At 42.4% G+C, this 25,184-nt stretch overlaps 1 protein-coding gene across 1 annotated transcript in view; it reads right to left on the reverse strand.

Moving 5' to 3' along the window:
* Positions 1 to 1,140: 1,140 nt before the first annotated feature.
* The window catches only part of ARMH3 (armadillo like helical domain containing 3), a 165,576-nt gene continuing 141,532 nt past the window's right edge, over positions 1,141 to 25,184 (reverse strand). Inside the window, exons 26-27 of the mRNA XM_052660671.1 lie at positions 4,896 to 5,012; positions 1,141 to 2,718 (exon numbers count right to left, since the gene is read on the reverse strand). Coding sequence (XP_052516631.1) covers positions 2,626 to 2,718; positions 4,896 to 5,012 — 210 coding nt within the window. The 3' untranslated portion in view covers positions 1,141 to 2,625. The remainder of the gene's footprint in view (positions 2,719 to 4,895; positions 5,013 to 25,184) is intronic.

Here is a 25,184-nt window from a genome sequence, read left to right on the forward strand (position 1 = left end):
TCAGTTTCTCAAGACTTTCTTGCTCTTTTGTTCTTTTTTTCTCTTTCAACTTTCCTACCCTGCTCTATTCCATCACCTGCCCTGTCCTAGATTCCCTCTGATTTCCAGAGGATCTGGGAAATAATTAAGGGGTCTGGGGATGCAGGCAAAGGTGGGGAGCAATGTCCTTGTTATGAGGCTCCTTCCCTTAGATTAGCTCCCTTTCTGAAGCAAGGGGCAGGCATAGGGCTGGGCTATCTCCAGCTCCCAGTAATGGTGACTGACTGGCTGAGCCTACTTGTCTGACCTTCCCCACAATGCTTCCTGGACTCCAACCCCATGAACCGCCCAAATGCCATGAGAACTGGTGGGGGGCAATGTCTGATGTGTCTTCATGGTATGGTGGCACTGTCCCAGGTAATCCTGCCTACCCAATCGCTCCCCCAGAGGAGTAACCTGCTGAGCCGGAAAGCTTCAGCTGAAGTGACCCCCAGCACATTTAATCTTTTCAATTGGATTAATTTCCAAGCACTTGATTCAATTAACCCAGCAGGAATTGTGGTGAGAGTTCCGGCATGAGAAAGGGACAAGTAGCTGAAGGAAGCATTATTTTGGGAGCAATGCCCAACTCCTGGCTTTCCCCTGGCTCTGGAGGGTCTGCCACAGACCTGGTACAGACATGGGTGCAGGGACAGGGCATGGGCAGTTCCTTTGGGGGTTAAATTCCAGGAAAAGATGGGACTCTTATGTGGAGTTCTGAGCATAGGCATATTTAAATGGGCCAAGAGATGGGTCCTTAAAATGGAAGGCAAGAAGTGCTCTGTTTATTGCCCCATGCCCTGGACCTGCCTTTATTCACTTCACAGGGAAGCCTGAAAGGAATCCAGATGCAGCCCAAATAGGCTGGTTCACCTCCTTAACACCACATGTGGAGGTAGAGGGATTCTCTTCCTCCTTCCACTCAAAAGGCAATGGAGGCTACAACTTCTGAACGGAACTGGCTTCCACTAAGACTAGGAGACTGAAGAACAGAGCCTATAAGGGGCTCCCTAGCCAGATGAGACCAGCACCTGGGAGATTACCTTAACTCTGTCATTGAGGGAGTTCTGAGTAACAGAGATTAAGGAGAAGTAGAAAAGACACTAGAAAGTCTGTCCCATACAAATCAATTTTTAATAACTTCAACTTGCCATCATCTTCCAGCTCCTGCTCCTCTGAGGTTCATCAATGTGGAAAACACTAAATGCCCCAGGCTGAACTATCCATCTAGTCATCAGAGATGACCCAGCCCCTGATATCTTAAGAATCTACAATTATACATGGCAGCACGATGTGGATTCTCCGGAACCTGCTCAGGGTTGGAGCTGGAACTCTGGTTCCCAGGAAGGGCAAGTATCCCAAAGACACCTGAAGTGGAAGAGTAGCCTGGAAGTCCCAGACCTGCTCTCCCGGCTGGATTCTGGCATTTACTTCTAGATTCTTTCTATGCTGCTTGCTCCCTACCACCCTGACAGCTTTAAAAAGTGCTTTAGAAAGGGAGGGTCTCAGAGGAGCAGCTACTTCAAAGGCAGCTGTGGGGCAGGGAAAGCCTACAGCAGTAGTCCCATGGAGGCTGTCCAGAGGAGGAAACACAGGCCAGCTTTCCAAAGGTCGGCCTCTCCATGATGCTCACCTGGCTTGTTCCAGAGCTTGGCCCTGGCAAGCTCTCTCCCTTGCAGGTACCAGACCACCGCAGGAACAGATTCCTCCCCAGAGGAAATTCTCAGACAGGCTGGATGTAAACAACAGCAGGGTGAGGGGGTGGAACACGTGGAGGGGAGCTCAGTAGAGGCAAGAGAGGCTCCCAGAGGAGGGGGTGGCTAAGGAGGTGGGGAAACTGCTGGAAAGGGAACCAGCAAAGTTAGGCACCTGAGGGCTTCAGAAAACCTGTCAATGTTTATTTCACACACATACCCTAAAGACAGTTTAAACCAGATTGAAAATGAAAAGCTAAGATTGTGACCCTGTAGTGCTGAAGAGTCAATGGACTGGAAGGCAGGAATCAAATACAGAAAGTGGTGGCCAGACAGCAGAGGAGTCAGCTCTGGATTCAGAAAACAGAAAGAAGGTACCCCATAACTACCCCACCCAAGGCCTAAGCTAAGGGTCCTAATGACTGGACAAAGTGCCAGTGGGGCATGGGACACAGATTTCAGGTCCAGCTCAGCCCTGGGCTCAAAGGAAGCAGAACTGGCTCTACCTACATCTGAGAGTTAGTCTGTTTTCAGAAGCCTAGGTGAGCCACTGACCCCATGGATGTGGGCATCACCCTGAGGCTTACCCAACAGCTCCTGACAGTTAGTAGCCATAACTTGTAATCTCAATTGGAAATATGAGGGGTTGTACAGAAAGCCCACCCCAGAAATCCCCACATTTCTGGAGGTGTCTCTCTGTGCCTACCCATCCCTTCCCCAAATAAGATTATCTCTGCTTGCCCATCCTGGCCCCTGCTGTCCAAGCTCCAGTGAAGCGCGGCCTCCACTCATAGAACTTGTGTCTGTGTTTTTCTCCAACCTTGGGAACAGGCCCTTGCCCCTGGCCCGCCCTCCAGCCCAGAAGCCTCGTGGGTAAGGGCAGTCAGTGGCTGCTCAGGTATGCGTGACAGCTTCAGGAGATAGTAGAGAATTCCTTGAGCAGGACTTCCTGGCTGAGTGTGTGGAAGGCCAGGTTCCTCCGGACGTTGGTGCTAATGGATCGAACCTGGGAAAAGGTGAGGGGAGGTGGGAGGGCACAAGCAGAGAAGAAACAGGAGAAAGTCCATTACAAACAGTAGAGGCAGTGCCTGAAGCACAAGGCCAAGATGCAGTGCTAGAAATTTCTCTCTCAGGAAATGAACTCTTAGCATCTATCATCCCTGCAGGTAAATGAGCGAACAGTTCTGTGATGGCAGGAAGAAAAGAGAGGCTGAGAGAAAGAATTCGAGTGGATGTTGAGAAGAGCATCTGAGCACCTGATGAGGCAGAGACAAGCAGAGACAGCGAAGGAGTGCCGAGGTCAAGCCTCTGGCCTTGCCTTGGCCAGGCTGAGGGGGACTGGTCCGGTCAGTGGTCTAATGGAGGAGGAGAAACTGAGGCCAGAGAACTCCTGCTCTGGAGCTCCCTCTCTGTGGGCCTTTTTCACATCTCCTCAACGTCCTTCTGTATATATCTACTTTTCTGGTTGGAAAGGACATTTGGAGATGCAGCCCTTGTCTGGCATGGATGGCAGGAGTACAACCCAAAGAGGCCAACAGCCAGGAACAGGTTACACAGCCAGCAAGTCCCAGCTATGGGAGCAGGACCTAGATTTCTTAGCTCCTAGGCCAGCACTCTCCATACCCCAAAGATGCCTGCCCACTCTAGAGGAAAGTCTGGTTGTATTTTCACCACCTTCTCTCTACTGATGGCTTTCTACCCAGAGACTGAGAACCTTTCAGGAAGTCCTGTCTGTGTCAGCAGGGGAAAGGAGTTGGAGGGCTGAACTCACTACTCTGAGTGGGTTCTAACAGTAATCAGCAGATGGATTCATTCATTGGAAATAGATGTGAACACTGACCTAGAGACAAAGCTGGGGAGGAAGGAGACAAAGAACATGTATCTGTCTTAGGCCCCAAAGCCCAGGGAGCTTTTCTTCCATCTCTGCTGTGCTATGGAAAACATAATGAAGTCATCAGGGAGAAAGCAGAGGAAAGGCCAGCATGGCAAACAGCAGGCAGCCCAAGTTCATTAGCTCCAAACCTAACCAGACTCTCTGAGCTCCCCTATGCCAGTGGTACAGCTATGCGAAGACACAAGTAAGGCGCAGACTAGTGCCCCAAAGCCTCAAGACAGCTTTTGATGTTTCTCCTCCTCAGTCCTCTTCAGCTCCCAGTAACTTAATCTCTTAAGACCTGACCCCTATACCAACTTGAAGACTTGCTGACCACCCCATAAAAGTACTGTATTCTGCTATCTCCTTACACTAGTGGCTTCCCTGCTCCCCACTATCTTAGCTCAGAGTATACATGCCTCACCCTGGGGAAGGCCCAAATCCCAGGAATGGCATGGTGGGGTCAGAGCTGGGCTGGGTTTAGCACAAGACATATGATCTAAAGTCTAGCACCTTCATCACGGACTAGGCATGGGTAAGTAAAAAGCTGGGCTGATGCAAATTCTGCCCTGGCAGTGGGAGGTCTGAGGACATGGGAAGTAGGTACAGAGGCCTGTGTGCCCAGGTCTCAGACCCCAGACCAGAGTATACAGGGAGACTGGGCTTTTCCTGAGGGCAACTTCTAAGTGCAGGGCAGGAAAGGGACCACTAACAGGGTAGTCCAGTTCTGTGGAGATGTCAACCAGGAGGTGGAGGGGGAGACAGAACAGCGTTCACTGGCTTCAGATGGCCAAGGGAGGAGCTGCAGGAAGCTAAGTAACTGGAGAGTGGGAACGCAGGTAGGGAGTGAAGACTGGAGAACTAGATTGGAAGGGCACCCAGACCAGGAACCAGTTAGGAATTTAGGAAAGTGGTTACACAAGGAGGAGAAGAATCAATTACTCTCATTAGTTGCTCTGAGGACAGGCAGGATAAGGGGTAATGAGCCAGAGCTGCCACTGGGAATGCACATCAAACTTCAGGCCTAGCTGAAGCTGCACAGGGCTATCTCCATGGCTGCAGAGGAGGGGTGGGCACTGCTGCCTCAGGCTTCTCACCCTTCCCAGCCTGGCACCAGTACCCTGGTGAGTATCTTCGTCTCTCACCACCTGGTCCTTCCTGGACTGCTGTGGGACAGAAGTGGCAAACCCAATCCAATCAGGCCCCTCCAATCTTATTTCATCAGCCTGTACCCACCTGCACAGTAAAACCCAGTGGTGGGGAAGGGCCCTCCACAGACACAGGCAGAGACAGAGGCAAGGCTCACTCACCAGCTCTTTGAAGAAGGCGGCTTCCTTGTGCTGCTCTGAGTAGCGCTCATACTGGTCCAGGCCATCCTGCAGCTTCAGTGTGAGTGTGTCATAGTTGGCTCGCACTACCTCTAGCACCTGGGGAAGGCAAGAACCAGCGGGGCTCAGGCCACACAAACCCTAGGTCACTTGGTCCCCACACCTCTCCTGCTGCTCTACTGGGCTGGATTCGGTCTGGGACAATACACCCAAGAGACTCTGTCACGACTTGTCACTACTTATTACTGAAAAAAGCCTGGCCATTCCTCAGGTTTCTGGGACTTTTTAAAAAATCTGTATTGAAATAGTTGATTTACAGTGGTGTGTTACTTTCAGGTATACAGCACAGTGAATCAGTTATACATACACATAGAATATATAGGGAATTTCCCAGTGGCCCAGTGTTTAGAACTCCACGCTTTCACTGTTGGCGGCATGGGTTCAATCCCTGGTGTGGAATTAAGATCCTACAAGCCATGTGGCATGGCCAAAATACATACATACATACATACATATATATATGTGTGTGTGTGTATTTTTTTTTTACATTCTCTTGCATTATAGGATATTATAAGATACTAAGTAGAGTTCTCTATGCTATACAGTAGCTGGGACCACTTTCTAGTTTCTTCCATCCCCTGCCTTTCCTGACCGGTCCAGCCTGGTTTTCAGGGCCATTTACTGTGGGTATGGTAAAGGAGATGAGAAGAGGTGACAGAACAGTGAGTTTCTGAGCTCCTCAGTATCCCTGATACCACAGATGCATTCTCAGCTGTATCGTGCAGCTTTCTCTGGCCAGGCTGTCACAGTTGCTGAGTAAGACTTTGCCAATATCTCTCCTCTTCCCTTTCTGGGAACCACATTTCTTTAGTCCCGGGATGTTCCTCAGCACCATCTGCCACTTGTTTTCATCTCTCAATGCCAACTCAGTCTTCTTATCCATTGCCTGGATGGAACTTCTGAGCATCCCAGCCTTGGAGTGTAGGAGTCATTTCTAGACTAAGCTACAGTTAATCTCATCCTCTTCTGTTCTGAGGAGGGGTCTGCCCCTACTATGTCTCTTTGGTGGACTCAGACTTCCGCTAACTCCAGGAACCTTGGATCTCTGTGGTTCCAGAAGGAAAGGATTACCAAAGCCAGTTCTGATGTGAGTCTGGCTTATTAGACCATGAATCAAAGGCAAGGATAGTTAGTTACATTGTGACCAAGCCCAGGCTCCTGCTACTCCCTGTAACAAAAACTATTTTGGATATATCATGTCCATTATTATTAGCAAGATCAGACTAGTATTTAGAGAGTGTAATACTACCTTGCCAGCTTGAAGATAATCAGGTTTGGGTTATACAATGATTACTTACATCAGAAGATGTAGATCTTCTCCATTAACTTAAAAGTGAGCTGGGTAGAAAGGAGAGACCAGGAGAGTGACTAAATTTTCACTCTGACAATCTGGCCAATAGCTATTTTGCAATTCAGTCTGACCTGACAGGGAAGTGTATGATGTCATGGAGAGCTCCCAGCTCAGCCGGGAGTCTTGCGAGGAATGAGTATGATAAGGTAGGGTGAGCTCTAACAGAAGGCAGGGCTGAAGGGAGTGAGCTAGAGTCAGGACTGATCAGAGGAGCTGAGAATGCATTCCTGAGGGATACAAAGGTGCCTCTGGGCTGTTCCCTTCACCAATTCAGTCTTATTTCAGGGCAGACTGCACCTGGTGGCAAATGTATCTGCCTGCCAAGAATCCCTGAGGGGAGGGGAGGGATGGATAACACAGGCTTGTGTTCCTGAGTTTGGGAAGGACAATCAGGTCAGAGCTCTGGTCCAGATTCAGGCTCTTTTCCTCCAGACATCCCAGTCTTCAAGGTCACTTTGCCAAACTATGTCCCACAGACCCCAGGAGAGACTGATTTCTTTGCTTCTATTTGTCAGTCCCCTTGGCAAGACTTTAGGAACATGTCCCATTTGGGCCTCACCCTCAACACTGGCCTGAGATGTGGTGAAGGCGGTAGTTACACAGAGGACAATTTCCCAGAGCCCTTGTGCCTAAAGGCCTTAGGCTTTATTATAATTTGCCATCTCAACATTAAAAAAAAAATCAATTTCTGGCTTCCTGGCAACTTCAAAGGCCCTTCCTAGATGGAGTCTATACCCTAACAGAGCCACCTTTGTTCACCAGTTGTTGGGCTTGTGGGCTTCCTAGAACCTTGTCCACCACCTCAGTTCAACGTAGCTCTAAAGGCAATAAATCACGTATCAGTCACATGCTCTCTAAGGAGTCCTTATTCCCCCACCTGTGATGCTTAGTCCACAGGAACCTGGGTCCTGGCAAAAAGGTCTGATAGAAAACTGAATTGGGAGTTTCACTCTTACTGTGGAAACTCAGACAATCGCCTAACCTCTTTGAGGTAGAACTTCAAGAGGGATTGTCTCTGAAAGGTGGAAGTTGAATTCACCTTCCAAACATGACATGGGAATAAAAGTTCTGAGTTTCTGAAAGTAAAATATAACTGATGGAAACATTATCATCCCAATGGCTATACAGCAACCTGGATAGTTCCTGGACTGGCTTCAGAGCCCAGGAAGTACCTACTCCTATTTCAAACTGTCCCAAAGATCTTATGTGCATAAATGACTCTTCATCATGAAGGAACATCTTCTGGATTTAAGTGGAAGGCACAAATGACCTCAGTTTCAAAGACCTCATTAGATATCTTGAAACACTCTGCCTCAGGTGAGGGAAGAATAAATTAGTGAGGGAGAGGACCTAAACTCTCTGGAGGAGACACAGGCTTTGAGGTTAGGAAGACCTGAATTTTACACCCAGATCAACCACAGGTAGCTCTATAAACTTATACACACTACTTAATCTCTGAACCTCAGTTTTCTTATTTGTAAAAGGATAACACTATCTTCCTCATAGAGCTGATGTGAGGATGATATAAGGTAAGACTGTCCAATGCCTGGCACATTAATAACAAGCAATAAAAGGTTACTAATTTTATGATGAAAGCCTCCTCTGGTGACAACAGACCATTTGGTAGTTCTGCTTATCCCCAGGTAGTTCTAACCATAAACAAGGAGCTGGAACCTTACACATCTTCATTAGCTTATGACACATACTGGTGAAGAGTATTCTCTATACAATAGAAAAGCAGGCTTCCCATAATGACCCCATGTCCTGAGTATAACTGACAATGCATCAACCAGAAGTCAGAGAATGCCCAGTACCCACCGCCAACCTTAGAAATCTTAGTAGTTCAGGCAGATACAGGTTATACTAAAGAGCAGTTGAGCAGAGGCCTGGCCTCGCATGATACAAGTTGGGAGGCTCTTGACCACATCAGGGAGCAACAAGTTCCCAGAGCAAAAATTTAGTTCAAAATTGTTGATGAGGTTTCAGGCACACACACACATACAAACACCCTCTTCCTCTAGCACACATAATAGGTATTCCTGAAAGATTATTCAGTACCCTGTGCCCCACCTTTTTATTTTTTAGCAAGACCTTTGAAATGGGAAATAAGTCTTACCTGAAGATAGCAGCAAAGGAGGATCGCCAAGCTAGAAAAGTTCCTGGCAATGGCTATCTAGTCCTGATGTTAGAGGGCTTTACCTTGTGCCTGAAAAACTGCCTGGTCTCTGGTGGGACAGTTTGAAATAGGAGTAGGTACTTCCTGGGCTCTGAAGACAGTCCAGAGATTCAGTCCAAATCTGTGCTGGACTGAATTCCTGGGAGAATGAGAATGAGGGGACAACTAAGTAATAGGATGTGACCTGACAGCAAATTTGTGTTCATTACCTTCTTCTCAATTTGAAATGACATCTAAAGTATATAACCTATTTGGGGAAAGTACAGAAGTCTGATACTAGCCCACTCCAGCCAGGGCAACATGTATGGCCTTCCTTAGAGACCAGGCTGCCAAATGAGGATGACACCACAAGATACCAGTAGAGAAACCTACTGAGAAGTCTTATAGAATAGGAAATAAACACGGAACCTATCAAGACTGCAGTGGGGTGTAACACAAAGAGGCTACGGAATCAGGAAAGTCTGGGTTCAAATCTTGACACCTTAATTTACTAGTTAGTTATATAACCTTGACCTGTCTGAGCTTTAGTTTCTTTGTCTGTAATATAGTTACCATTATAATATTTTCTTACAATACTATGAGGATAAGTGATATATATAAATAAACATTAAAATATTTAAGTGATAGGATCTAGCAAGGGTGCTAAATGAATGAAGGCTACTGAGATGGAAACAAAGAAGAAAACTGGAAAAAGAAAGCATCTGATACATTCATATTAAGATAATCAGGTGGTTAAATGGTGGCCAGGAGGGTCTGGAAATTGCATGAATACCTGAGGATTGTGACATGAAAGGCAACCATAACTCTTTCTACCAAAGTGTTACCATTGAGAGAAAATCATAAAAATAATAGTTCTGGAAGGAACCTTTGAAATCACCCAACTACCGAGTACATGGCCCTCATGTCACAGATGAAGAAAACAGACATCTTGAAAGACTGTACAATGCCCCAAGACACAAAGCTGGGATTACACAGCAAAGTTTCCTGACTCCCTATCCACTGCTCCTCCTGCACTAGCAGGCTAGTCTAGCCTGGGGTACGTTGTTGAGTTTACAGGCTAAGTGATCTTTCAGAGAATAAAGATTCAAGGATCTCAAACTCACTGCTAAGAAGTGGGAAGCATGACATGTGCAGCGCTGGCAATGTGACCTGGTGAAGGCCTGGTTTGATGTCTGAGCTTTAATGACTGCCATGTCCTCAGGGCTCCACATCTTGTCAGTTTGCACCCACAGCAGCTGAAGACCCTGCTCAGCGGCTGAAGTCCCTGTTGATAATGTAAACCACCAACAAAACTTTACATTCATTATTAGCAAAGTCTGGCTTTGGTTGCTATTCTAATTACTCAATGCTCATTTAGAAGTTTAAAATTCAAAGGTCTTCAATGTTTTTTATTATTATCATTTTATTCATTGTTTGCCACACTGCACAGCTTGTGGGATCTTAGTTCTCCAACCAGGGACTGTACCCAGGCTCTTGGCAGTGAGAGTACAAACTCCTAACCCCTAGACTGCCAGGGAATTCCTGATCTCTAGAGTTTAATTGGGCTTTTTTGGCTGCTGCCACCAGACGGTTTCCAGGCTTGGGGTGGGGTGTTAAAAGGATACAGTGAATCCCTCTACAATGAATGATCCTACTTTAAGACCAATCTTCCATTCTTCCAAAAAGACTGTAACCACTCTGTTTTCATTTTCATGCAGTCCTGCTTTAACTCTGCTGAACCCCTAATCATAGAAAAATTAATCTCTGGATAGTTTGAAAGAGATAAAGTAAGTAAAAGAAGGAAAGAAAATTAAGGCTTTTTAGAGGATTTTCATAATAATCTCCATCCATCTCTCCACTGGACTCTGCCCATTTGCTCTACTTCAGATGTTTATTCACTGGTTGGAGAACATGACTTTTCAGTCCCATTTCTTCTGTAAAGCAGGAAAGGACTATTACTACTGATTTCCTCACTGAAACTGCATCATAGCTGGATTCTTAGCACCCTGAAGGAAGGGACCCAGTGCAACATTACAGATTTTCCACAATCCCTAATACAGTCTTGAGGAACAAACACTCAACATGTTTGTGTACTAATTTAGTAACACTCTAGGTATCTCATCAAGGTCACATCATAGGGGAATTCCCTGGTGGTCTAGTGGTTAGGATTCAGCTTTCAATGCTGTGGCCTGGATTCAATCCCTGGTCAGGGAACTTAGATCCCATTAGCCACAAGGGAAAAGCCATAAAAGAAAAAAGAGAAAGTCACGTGATAAGATTAGAATTAGACAGTGCACCCTGCCAGCGCACTGTTCACAGTGCTCTGACATACTTCTAAAGCCCAGGTGCTACCTTTAAGGAGCTAACAAGCAATAAGGAATCAAGATAAACCACCACTGAAGGGCACACTTACATATACAGGCACAGAAACAGTTGAGCCAACAGAACTATAAGTGGTTTGGAGTCAGCTGACTAACCGATCAATGAATGGGCAGCCTGATTGAAATAGTATACCTTTTAAGACAGGGAAAATTAAGAAATCCAATGTCTCTTCTCTTTTGCCTACCATGTAATCCTACTCAGCTTATTCAGACTGCAAAATTCTCACCACTGTGGCAGGGCCCCTGGGACAGCAGCTCAGGAGGGCCATTAGTTGACAGGTCTGTGACTCTGGCCCTGACAGCTTAGGCTCCATTCAGGGTCTATTATTTGAAGGGTAGGCTCTGCCCAGATGCTGAAAAAAGTAAATCCTGCACAAAAGATGAGCAAAAGGTTGAAACGGTGGGAAAGGATGTCACTTTACTCCCCACATAATCCACAGTTTCAATTTTTTTGGAAATCAGGTTTGATCCATTCTGAGATGCCCCTTTGAGGTGCGTTCAATTTAGCAACAAATTTCAGCTGCACAATCCAGCTAAACTGTGCAGTGTACTCATTAGATAACTGTCCAAAATAATCTAAGCAGACACACAAAGTGATCTTTGAATTGCCAAGTTCAAAGTCTTGCTGAACTATATTTAGCACTTATTTGCATAAGTAACTAACAGGTTTGCATCTCAGAAGACAAGCAGAAGAAACAATTAGATCCATGAACTCCAAAGCTAACTAGTACCCAGAGAAAACTGTTAGCTTCCTTCGGATGCCATCTACTTAACTTCTTATTCAGGACAATGCTTGGTTCATGTTGAGATGTACATAGCCTAAAAGATTCATGGTAGTTAACTATCAGATGAAATATCAGCCATCCAAGAGCTCTCATGTTTCAATTCTTGCTGTTCTGAGAGACTTGAGGATAGAATCTTTGTAAATGATCAATTTAAAGGCTGGACCTGGGCCCAAGAATAGAAGGAAAATATGGGGAAAGGGAAGAGAGATCTTTAGTGTATTATCTTTAAAAAATATGAAAACGCTCACTATAACATCTTGTTTCCAAAATCCATTCAAGACTCTTCTCTCATAACGGAAAAAAAGGGGAAGGAAGAAAGAAAGAAAGAAAATGAAGTAAAATGGACAATGCATATGAATAGTTAATTTAAGTAGTGGTTCTCTGAAAAATAAATGAAATTTTAAAAATTTAGCTGGGTAGGTTAACTCAGGGTATACTCTAATATTTTGAAATAGCTCAATACTTCCACTTTCATTTATAATGGAATAACTGAAAGCTAGAGAAGAAATAATCCTTTTTATACATTGTATAAAATGCAGTGCAGGACAGGAATCCTGAGAGAAAGAAAATTATAAGGTCAGCACGAAAATCTTCCTGGGCTAAGGAGATACACTAAAGTTTGGAGAGGCAGAGGTGGCTGGCATTTGTGAGGCATGTTACCAGAAAGGAAGGAGTTCAGCAAAGAAAAAGGTTTTAGAAATTTATGTACGGTTCCCACTGACTCTGTTGCTAAACACTAAGAATCACATTTCTAGCGTAAAATTCAATCAGTTTCCACAGAAAAATGACTGAGGATCTGTAAGCTGAACAATTCCCAGAGCTCACACAGGACTGGGAGGTATATGAATTTTGACCAACCAGAATGAAAAGTACCTGTTGAATGTGTAGGGCATTCAAAGGAGGCACCAGAACACTAACACCTTCACAGGAGAACTAAACTTGGGGGCTTCCCTGGTGGCTCAGATGATAAGAGTCTGCCTGCAATGTAGGACACGCAGGGTTCGATCCCTGGAAGATCCCCTGGAGAAGAGAATGGCAACACACTCCAGTACTCTTACCTGGGAAATCCCATGGACAGAGGAGTCCATGGGGTTGCACAGAGTCAGACACGGCTGAGAGATTCACACACACACACACACACACACACACACACACAGGATTAAAAGTCACTCTAAACCTATCTTAATAAAGATAAGGAGTTTCATACATGGTGGTCAAAAGGTACAAATTTCCAATTATAAGATAAATGAGTACTGGGGGTGTAACATACTACACGATGACTATAGTTAACACTGCTCCTTAGTATATTTGGGCTTCCCAGGTAGCACTAGTGGTAAAGAGCCTGCCTGCCAATGAAGGAGACTTTAGAGACGCAGGTTTGATCCTGGGTCGGGAAGATCCCCTGGAGGAGGGCACAGCAACCCACTCCAGTATTCTTGCCAGGAGAATCCCATCGACAGGGGAGCCTGGTGTGATCCATAGGGTCACGAAGAGTTAGACACAACTGAAATGACTTAGTACAGCACACATGGTATATTTAGAAGTTACTGAGACAGTACATCCTGAGTTCTCATCCCAAGGACCACCCCACCCTCCTGTTGCCTTTGCATCTATAGGAGATGACTGATGTTAACTACACTTATTGTGGTAAACTTAAATAGTGGTATATGTCAGTTATAGCTCAATAACACTGGAAAAGAAAGATCACTACATGAAAAAAAGAAGTTTCTAAAGGATATTGTTCTGTTGCTAAGTTGTATTCAATGCTGTGACTCCATGGACTGCAACACACCAGGCTCCTCCTGTCCTCCACTATCTCCCAGAGCTTGCTCTAATTCATGTCCATTGAGATGGTGATGCTATCTAACCATCTCATCCTCTGTTGCCCCCTTCTCCTTTTGCCTTCAATCTTTCCCAGCATCAGGGTCTTTTCCAATGAGCTGGCTCTTCACATCAGGTGGCCAAAGTACTGAGCTTCAGCTTCAGCAACAGTTCTTCCCACGAATATTCAGGGTTGATTTCCTTTAGGACTGACTGGTTTGATCTCCCTGCAGTTCAAGGGACTCTCAAGAGTCTCCTCCAGGACCAAAATTCAAAATTATAAATTCTTCAGTGTTCAGCCTTCTTTATGGTTTATGGTCCAACTCTCACATCTGTACATGACTCCTGGAAAAACCATAGTTTTAACTATATGAACCTTTGTCAGCAAAGTGATATCTCTGCTTTTTAATATGCTGTCCAAGGTTTGTCATAGGTTTCCTTCTAAGGAGCAAGTCTTTTAATTTCATGGCTGCAGTCACCATCTGCTGTGATTTTGGAGCCCAAGAAAATAAAGTCTATCACTGCTTCCACTTTTCCCCCTTTTATTTTCCATGAAGTGATGGGATCAGATAATCTTAGGTTGTTTAATGTTGAGTTTTAAGCCAGCTTTTTCACTCTCCTCTTTCCTCATCATGAGGTTCTTTAGTTCCTCTTCACTTTCTGCCATTAGAGTGGTGTCATCTGCATATCTGAGGTTGTTGATATTTCTCCCAGCAATCTTGCTTCCAGCTTGTGATTCATCCAGACTAGCATTTCGTCTGATGTACTCTGCACAGATGTTAAATAAACAGGGTGACAATATACAGCCTTGTCGGACTCCTTTCTCAATTTTGAACCAGTCAGTTGCTCCATGTGAGGTTCTAACTGTTGCTTCTTGACCTGTGAACAGATTTCTCAGGAGGCAGGTAAGGTGGTCTGGTATTCCCATCTCTTTATGAATTTTTCACAGTTTGTTGTGATCCACACAGTCAAAGTACAGTCAGTGAAGCATAAATAGATGTTTTTCTGGAACTCCATTGTGTTCTCCATGATTCAACAAATGTTGGCGATTTGATGCTGGTTCCTCTGCTGCTTCAAAACCCAGCTTGTAACATCTGGAAGTTCTCAGTTCACATACTGTTGAAGTCTATCTTGAAGGATTTTGAGCATAACCTTGCTAGCATGTGAAATGAGCACAACTGTACAGTAGTGTACACATCCTTTGGCATTGCCTTTCTTTGGGACTGGAATGAAAACTGACCTTTTCCAGTTCTATAGCCACGGCTGAGTTTTCCAAATTTGCTGACAGACTGAGTGCAGCACTTTAACAGTACCATCTGTTAGAATTTTAAATAGTTCAGCTGGAAGTCTGTCACCTCTGCTGGCTTTGTTCGTAGTAATGCTTCCTAAGGCCCACTTGATTTGTCTGGCTCTTGGTGAGTGATTATCTGGGTCATTAAAACCTTTTTGTATAGTTCTTATACAAAGAACTTCTTAATCTCTTCTGTTTCTGTTAGGTCCTTACCATTTCCTTTATCATGCCCATCCTTGCATGAAATGTTCCCTTGATATCTCCAATTTTCATTAAAAAAAAAAAAATTATTTGGCTGTACATGTGGGATCTAATTCCCTGACCACAGATCATACCAGGGTCCCCTGCATTGGGAGCTCAGAGTCCTAGCCCTGGACCGCCAGGGAAGTCCCTCTCCAATTTTCTTGAAGAGATCTCTAGTCTTACCCATTCTATTGTTTTCCTCTATTTCTTTGCATTGTCCACTTAATAAGGCCTTCTTATCTCTCCTTGCTATTCTTGGAACTCTGGATTCAGTTGGGTATATCTTTCCCATTCTCCCCTGCCTTTTGCTTCTCTTCTTTCCTCAGCTATTTGTAAAGCCTCCTCAAACAACCACTTTGCCTTCCCGCATTTCCTTTTCTTTGGGATGGTTATGGTCACTGCCTCCCTGTACAATGTTACAAAAAGGAAACTGCTGCTCCACAACTAATTTCCTTACGTTCCCCAATGAAGTCTGACACTATTTAATAAAGAGAAACAATAAAATCCAGCATTCAACTATATAATATTCACAATGCCCAATATCCAGTAAAAAATTATCAGACGTGTCAAGAAGCAACAAAATGTAACTCATAACCCAGAGGAACATCAGTGAACAGAAAGAGACTCAGAAATGAAAGAGATGATGAAATTAGCAAGGACATTTAAAGAGCTATTATAAATATATTCAAGTGCTTAAAGACAACCATGAACATCATAAGGAACGAAACGGAAGGTATAAGCACATCACAATAAAACTGCTGAAAACCAACGTTTAAGAAAGAATATTAAAAGCAGCTTGACAGGGGAAAAACATGTACAAAGGAGCAAAGATAAAAATTCACACTTGCCAGAAACTATACAAGCCAGAAAACAATGGAATGATATCTGTGCCAAAAGAAAAAAAAAGTTAGCCTAGAATTCTATATCCAGCAAAAACGTCTTTCTGAAATGAGAGTGAAATAAAGACCTTTTCAAACAAACAATCTGAGAGAATGTGTTGTTAACAGTCCTACAATTAGAAGAGATGTTAACAAAAGCTCTCTGGTAGAAGGAAAGTTACATTATCTGGATCTTTCAATAGGAATAAAACATAGTGGAAATGGTAAATACATGGATAAAGTGTAAAATATTTTCACATAAATTTGAAAACTAGGAAAAAAGATAATTGACTCATCAAATCAAAAAATAGTAATAATGGAATGTGAAATTTTTAAGAAACCTAGAAGAAAAATGTTTGACAATAGTAGTACAAAGACCAGAAGTGGGGCAAATGGAAACACATTATTGTAAGGTTATTACACATTACATGAAGTCACATAACAAATTTTGAAGGTATACTGTAGTAAGTTAAAAATGCATGTTTGAAAACCTAGAGCAATGACTAAAATAATAAAACTAAGGGGTAGAGATAAGAAGTCAACATTGGACATAAAATGGAATCATAAAAAATACTCAGTTAATCCAAACAAAAGCAGAAAAAGGAAAAAATAAACAGAAGAAAAAGAGGGGAAAAAAGGCAAGACAGCAGATATTAATGCAACCATATTAATAAATAAATTAAATGTAACATTTCAATTAAAAGACAGAGGTTGTCAGACTGGGTAGAAAATCAATGTGCAGCTACAGGTTTTGTCTAAAAGAAATCCACCTAAAATATAAAGACACAGATAGGCTGAAATTATAAAGATGGGAAAAATGTGTTGTATCAACACTAATTAAAGCAAAATTGAATTGCTATATTAATAATCTGATAAGGAGACTTCAAACAAGGGATATCATCTGGAACAAAGAGTGAAATTTCATAAAAGCAAAAATAAATAAATAGAACCTAATTAAACTTAAAAGCTTTTGCACAGCAATGGAAACCATAAACAAACGAAAAGACAACCTATGGAACAAGAGAAAACATATTTGCAAACCATGAGGCTATCAAGCAATTAATTTCCAAAATATACAAACAGCTCATACAGCTTAACATCAAAAAACAAACAACCCAATCAAAATATGGGCAAAAGCCCTAAATAGACATTTCTCCAAGGAAGATATACAGATAGCCAAAGGAGGCACATGAAAAGATGTTCAACATTGCTAATTATCAGAGAAATGCAAATCAGAACTACAATGAGGGAATTTCCCTGGTGAGCCAGTGGCTAAGACTCCATGCTTCTAAAGAAGGGAACCCAGGTACGATCACCATCAGGGAACTAGATCTCGTACACCACAACTAAAGATCCTGCATATAGCAATGAAGAGCGAAGATACCACACGGTGCAACTAAGATCTTGCACAGCCAAAAATTAACATCAAAATTATAAAAGAAACTACAATGAGGTTATCACCTCACACTGGTCAGAATGGCCATCTATAAATAGTCTATTAATAATGACTGCTGGAGAAGGTGTGAAGAAAAGGGGACCTTCATGCACAGTTTGGAGAAGGCAATGGCACCCCACTCCAGTACTCTTGCTTGGAAAGTCCCATGGACAGAGGAGCCTGGTAGGCTGCAGTCCATGGGGTCGCTAAGAGTCGGACACGACTGAGCGACTTCCCTTTCACTTTTCACTTTCATGCATTGGAGAAGGAAATGGCAACCCACTCCAGGGTTCTTGCCTGGAGAATCCCAGGGACGGGGGAGCCTGGTGGGCTGCTGTCTATGGGGTCACACAGAGTCGGACACGACTGAAGTGACTTAGCAGCAGCAGCAGCATACACAGTTGGTGGGGATGTAAACTGGTATAGACATTATGGAAAGCAGTATGGTGATACCTCAGAAAACTGAAAATAGAATTGTTATGTGATCCCACAATCCCACTCCTGGGCATATATCTGAACAAAACTATAATTAGAGAAGGCACATGCACCTCAGTGTTCATAGCAGCACTATTCACAATAGTCAAGACATGGAAGCAACTTAAATGTCCACTGACAGATGAGTGGATAAAGAAGATATGGTAGACAGATATAATGGAATACTATCCAGTTATTAAAAAGAATGAAATAATGCCATTTGCAGCTACATGGGTCAACCTGGAGATTATCATACCAAGCGAAATAAATGAGAAAGACAAAGACAGGAGAGTGGTGTGGAGCATGCAGGTTTTGGTCTATAGCCTGCGCACCACCTCTGCACCCACTGAGCCCTGCCTACCGGGGCTCTGGGGGCTGTAGGCAGGCACCTACCGGGCACTGAACACCTGCCCCACTCTGCTGTCCATGCACAAATTCACAGACAAACACGAATAGGTAACAACAGAAAATGGTGTTGGAACAGTGGCAATCAGCAATTTTGTACAGGAAGATTTGGGAGATGTTGTTTGCTGTAGTCTGTCAGAAGTTGGGACAAAATTGAACAAACAAGGAATCTGGTGCACTGTAAATTACGTTTGAAAGTGAAAGTCACTCAGTCGTGTCCGACTCTTTGCGACCCCATGGACTATACAGTCCATGGAATTCTCCAGGCCAGAATACCGGAGTGGGTAGTCTTTCCCTTCTCCAACCCAGAGATTGAACCCAGGTCTCCCGCATTGCAGGCGAATTCTTTACCAGCTGAGCCACAAGGGAAGCCCAAGAATACTGGAGTGGGTAGCCTATCCTTTCTTCAGCGGATCTTCCCAATGCAGGAATTGAACCGGGCTCTCCTGCATTGCAGGCAGATTCTTTACCAACTGAACTATCAGGGAAGCCCTAAATTATGTTTGGTGCACTGTAAAGTATAGCTGCTAGTGAACTCTACTGTGTTTATCAGAAGTAACTGAAATGAATGAAACTCAAGCAGAAAACCCGGGACTTGTCAACAAATCTTGTTACGAAGATGGTTGGCTCATCCAGATGACACTCAGTAACCCTTCAGAACTAGATGAACTAATGAGTGAAGCAGCATGAGAAATCCATAAAATCTCTTGAAGCATGAAAATGGAACCCCTAAATAAACTAGTTTGAAACAACTTAGGAAAAAAAAGACAAATACCACATGATACACTCATCTATGGAATCTAAAATATGACACAAATGACCTTATCTATGACAGAAACAGAATAAAAAACATAGAGAATAGACTTGTGATTCTATGTGTGGGGGACAGGCTGGATTGGGAGTTTGAGATTAGCAGATGCAGACTATTGATACTATATACAGAATGGATAAACAACAAGATCCTGTTGTATACAACAGGGAACTATATTCAATATCCTATAATAAACCATAATGGAAAAGAATAAAAATACCATTTAGATAACATAAAAAATGACTGAAAAAAAACAGGTACAAAACAGTATGCTAAAAACTACAAAATATTGATGAGAAAAATTTAAAGATCTAAATAAATGGAGACGTATATCATGGTCGTGGATTTGAAAACAATATTATTAAAGTATCAATTCTCCCCCAAATTGATCTACAGAGTTAATGCAATTCCAATCAAAATCTTAGCAGGTTTTTATTTGTAGAAATGACAAGCTGATTTTACACTTTCAACAGAAATGCAAAAGAAATAGAATATTCAAAACAATTTTTAAAAAGAGCAAAATTAGATGACTTACATTACTTGATTTCATGATTTATGACAGACCTATAATAATCAAGACAGTGTAGGGCATAAATTTCGACCTATATAAGACCAATGGAACAGAACTAATACTTCAGAAATACACCCACATATATATGGTCAATTGATTTTTTACAAATGTGCCAAAGATTTCAATAGGGGACAGAAAGAGTCTTTTTAACAGATGACAATGGAACAACAGGATACTGCAGGATGGGAACTGGAAGAACGTTTACCATTACCAAACACCTTACAAAAAATTAACTTGAACTTCCTTGGTGGTTAAGTGGTTGAGAATCTGCCTGCCAGTGAAGGGAACATGGGTTCGATCCTTGGTCTAGAAACATTCCACGTGCCTCTGGGCAACTAAGCCTAGGCCTGTGCGCCACAACTATCTTAATCCTCACTTCAGAGCCTACACTCTACAACAAGAAAAGCTAACACAATGAAAAGCCCATGCACCGCAACTAGAGACTAGCCCCTGCTCGCCACAACTAGAGAAAGCCTGTACACACCAATGAAGATCCAGGGCAGCCAAAAGTAAATAAATAAATTTTAAAAAAGAAACAATGATTCCATTAAAAAAATTAACTTGACACAGAGCATAGAACTAAATGTAAAAGCAAGAACCATAAAACTTCCAGAAGAAAATACAGGTAAAAATTTCCACAACTAGGAGGAAGCAAAGATTTACTAAATAAAATACAAGGGCAAAAATTGTTTTAAAAATTAATAACTTCATCTTCACGGTATTAATTTAAAATTGGTTTCTATTAAAATGTCTGGACTTTGAAAAATACCATTAATAACTTGCAAAGACAAGCCACTGAAAATAGGAGAAAATATTCACAATATATATGAAAAGGACCTGCATCTAGAATATACAGAAACTCATGAATAATCAAATTTAAAAACAGGCAAATGATCAGCTGGTCAACACTTGTCATCATGCAAAATAAATTAACAGTAATTTTTAGAACTGTAACGTATGCAGTATTACTAGAGCACTTTACATGCACTAGAATGGCTAAAATTAAAAAGACAATTCCAAGTGTGACAAACATATAGAGTAGCTACAACTTAGTCATTGCTGGTTGGAATATAACCACTTTTGAAAACAGTTTGACAGTTTCTGTCTTTTGAAAAACATCTTTATTGAGATATAATTTACATACCATAAAATTCAATCATTTTAAGTGTATAATTCAATGTTTTTAGTATATCACATAGTTGATAATTATCACCATGATCTAAGTTTAGAACCTTTTCACCATCCCCAAAAGAAACTTCATAACAATTAATAGTCATTCCCCAACTTACTCCCAACCCAGCTGTAGGTAACCATTAACCTATTTTCTGTCTCTATAGATTTGCTTATTCTGGTCATTTAAAATAAATGGAATCACACAGTATATGGTCTCTGTGACTGGCTTCCTTCATTTAGCATATGTTTTCAGGAATCACCCATGTTGTATCAGATATCAGTACTTCATTTCTTTTTATGGCTGTACAATATTCCATTTTATGGATGCATCACGTTTTGTTTACATATTTAGTTGCTGATGGGCATTTTGCTTGTTTCTAGTTTTACTACTTGTGGCTCAGTAGTAAAGAATCCGCCTGCCAAGGCAGGAGACGTGGGTTCAATCCTTGGGTCGGGAAGACCCTCTGGAGAGGGTCATGGCAACCCACTCCAGTATTCTTGCCTGGGAAATCCCATGGACAGTATTCTTGCCGGGGAAATCCCATAGACAGAGGAGTCTGCTGAGCTATAGTCCATGGGGATGCAAAAGAGTTGGACATGACTTAGCAACTAAACAACAGATACCAGTTTTGAGTTATCATGAATAACAGTAGTATGAATATTTGTATACAAGTCTTTGGGTGGATACGTATTTTCACTCCTCTTGGGTAAATAGCTGGAAATGTCACAATATGGATAAATCTTAGACACAAGAGAGTTTATGTGAAATTCATAACAGACAAATATAATCTATAGTGATAGAAATTAAATCAGTGGTTACCTAATCTGGTTACCTAATAACTAATCAGTGGTTACCTAATCAGGGCCCAAATTTGCAGATAAGACTAATTGTATGAAAGAATTTTAATGGGTTATGGAAATAAAATGTTCGGTATCCTGTGATGGTGATGATTACATAAATATATCTTATATGTTAATTACATCTCAATAAAGTTAAATAAAAAGTCCAGTAACTCATGTCAAGGCAAAAAAAAAAACACACATGGTTATGGCAGTAAACTTAAGTCTTTTTTGGTCTTGCCATTCCATTTTTGGTTGGGGCAAGCATGATTCAGACTGATATATCAGTATCCATAAGCTAGCAGTTCCTAGTATTTTCCAAAGATTCCCCTCATTGTGCTACTTCTCGCCACCTCTCCACCACAGCAATCCTCCCTGACAAACTAAATGGACTCTGGGTAGCAATCAACAGTGTTTACAATCATTTTCAGCTGGGCAGTAGTCACATGAAATTTTTTAAATTGGGTACACTGTCACTTTTAATTGGGTGTACCAGGGCTTCCCTGGTGAGTCAGTCATAAACAATCTGCCTGCAATGTGGGAGGACCTGGGTTCAATCCCTGGGTTGGGAAGATTCCCTGGAGAAGGGAACAGCTACCCACTCCAGTATTCTGGCCTAGAGAATTCCACAGACAGAGGAGCCTGGCAGGCTACAGTCCATGGTGTCACAAAGAGTTGGACATGACTGAGTGACTCTCACTGTCACTTTGTTGACAATCATTTGCCAAGCTCAGAGACTAGAGTCCTACCTTTACCAAGGACACCTAATGAAGGTTCTACTTTTGCCTTTTTTATAAAACTGAGGCAGAGGTAAAATGAGATGATCATTGCCCTCCTTGTGGAAATTCACTCCAAAAAGGGTCATCAGCCAACCATTTATGGATTTATTTATAATGAGGGGGCATTTCACTGGGGTACCTAAAACTAAACTTTCTTAGGTTTAGAAAGGGTTGTGGGGTGCTGTTGCAAGCATACCAAATACAACAGGGGAGTGAGGTCTATAGACTAGCACACAGGCAAAGGCCTAAACAAGAAGTGAGTGATCCTGATTCTTGCTCTTAGTCCTTACGGGTATATATGATTTTTGCATTTTTATAGCCCCTAGTGTGGCACAGAGCAGATACCTCTGTACTTATACACAGAAAAGAAATAATCTGGGGAATGTGAAGCTGGGACACCTATTCCTTGTCTTCCTGCACTAACCAAGGACACCAAGAAGCAGAGAATTCTTAGACTAAAGCAGGTTCTGAGAACTTCCTTGGTAGGCAAGAATTGGTTCTTTTTCAGAACACTTTAGCTCAAAGTGGCTTAAAAAAACAAGTACAGGCGCTAGAACAAATAGACATGTAAAATCATAGGCTTCGTTCGAGTGAGCATCCCTCCCTCCACTAGGTGCTTACAGTGACTTTCTATCCAAGATAACCCGAATCTCTCACCAGGGCACAATCATCCAATATAACTGTTTGGAAAAAAAGGATCCAAAAAGTGGATACAAGCCTCTGGATAGACTAAAAAAGATGATGCTCTTTAAAAGATAACTCTTTCTTCTATACAGCTAACTTGCATATAATATTCAGAAGGTTTTTTCCCCCTTTCTATTTTCATACTCAGGACCAAACTCAATTTCAGAACCAATTTAAGCTGGTCAGTTCTCCTGTCCATACATGTCTTTCAAGCCTGCACTGAAATTTACTGATCTCACAGGCTGGCTCTGTCTTTCAGGAAGGTGGACCAGATAATGAGCCTCACAGTGGGTGATTCATGAAAGGTCATCACTTGGTTAAAGGAAAGGTGACAGTGGATTTTCTTTAATTTCCCGGCAGTTGCCCTATCTCCCTGACTTTATTTGATTGAAGCCCTAGAAACTCTTTGTGAAGCTTTTCTTTGTACTAAGTACAGATCCAACATGCCCAGGTCCTTACCCTGCACAGGCAAGGTATGCAATCACACCAAGAGGCAGCCAAGATAATTGGGGTTGGGGAACAGGATACACATGTTTACCAAATATCACATCAGGCCTTCTCCTTCTCTATGGCTTACTGCAGGCAGGACACTCCACCCAGCTCAAATCAAGAGGCAGATGATCTCTGTCCTCCCCACTTGAGGCCTATCCTTGGAAACAGATCACATCTCAGGGAAAGAGACAAAAAACACCATCTCTGCTCCTAATTCTCCAGCAATCTGACATGGGGTCTCTGCCTCCCTGCCAAGGCTCACTTATCTGTCCTTCCCTAATAGAATTCTTCACCAGAAATCCCATTTGTGGGCTAAACACAGTTTCCCTCCTAGCTGGGTGGGTCATTTTTAAGATTGTAACTTCCTTTGAGCAGGATCACTATGAAAGGTCAAAGTGCTGTTATGGTACGTAGCAAAAACATTTCCAATTACACAGCCTACAACAGAGAAAACAGCTTGCATAATAACACTTTTGGCCTCCAAAGTTACTATAACAGTGGCAAACCATGCTTTTCCAAGCATATCTTAAAAGAGTTTTGAGCTACCATCTAGGAAAGATATTGCAATGGAAATAAAACAAAAGTACCAGAGGGTCTATTTGGAAGGAAGGAGGTGGCTAGAAAACTGAAAAGTGCTTGCTATCTTTATATCTAATAACTGGGAGAAACAAGGCCTGCTGTATCCTGAAATTTCTTGAAAAGTTGATAACTACTGGAATTCCTACAAGCTCCAATGCTATTTCTCCCATGCACTGCCAAAGAAGCTTTACCAACAGTGAAGTCTGATTGAGGAAGACCAGAAGTTTATGTGATGGGCATTTCAAAATTCATACTTAATTGGAGGAAATACTGACAGTGGCAGACAGGAATAATAAGTTAAGCTCTTCACCAGTAACCTCTGCATTCATCTAGCTTGGCTGAGGGACATTAATTTTGAATCTTCACTTTGCTACTTGAAAAAAAAAAAAGGAACTACCACTTTAAAAACAATTAAAATTCAGTGTGCTATGTTTTAGATTTTGACCCACAAATATATATCATCTTTAAAAGAAATAAGTTCATAAAAGCTTTTAAAAATTCATCATCTTCCTTGGGTGTGTGGAAAAGCTTTATTTTTCATAGTGACTTTGCTGACATTCTTGGATGGGATAAAGGGACTTTTCCCTCATACTGTGCCAGGAGCCTCTACTGAGGCATTGCTGCCTAACTGGAAGGCAAATTCTCCAGGTCCCTGTTCAGTACTTTCTTTCCTTAACTGAATGGGCCTTTCCCAAACTGGGATTCTTTCCCCACTGCCTAGAAATGAGACCTGTTACCCCTGTTCTCTTTGCTTCTCCCTCCACTTTCCTATCCTGACTTGCCTCTTCCTTCGTAATACCTAACAGACTCTAGTTGTCTTGCATGTTTCAAGAGATGAAAAAGCTCAGACTTTGGTGTCAGACTGACCTAGGTTCACATTATGGCCTTATCACTAGCAGCTGTGTGATCTTGGACAAACTACTTTTCAGCATCCTCATCTATAAAATGAGGGTAACTATCTACCTCAGACAATTGATTAAATTAAGTAAATAGCCTAAGTAAAAGTGCCTAGCTCAAAAACTCCTAGTTGTTCCTTTTATCTATTTGTGTCCTTTTTAAATCC

Source organism: Budorcas taxicolor, chromosome 23 (assembly GCF_023091745.1).
Source record: "Budorcas taxicolor isolate Tak-1 chromosome 23, Takin1.1, whole genome shotgun sequence".
NCBI classification, from domain to species: domain Eukaryota; kingdom Metazoa; phylum Chordata; class Mammalia; order Artiodactyla; family Bovidae; genus Budorcas; species Budorcas taxicolor.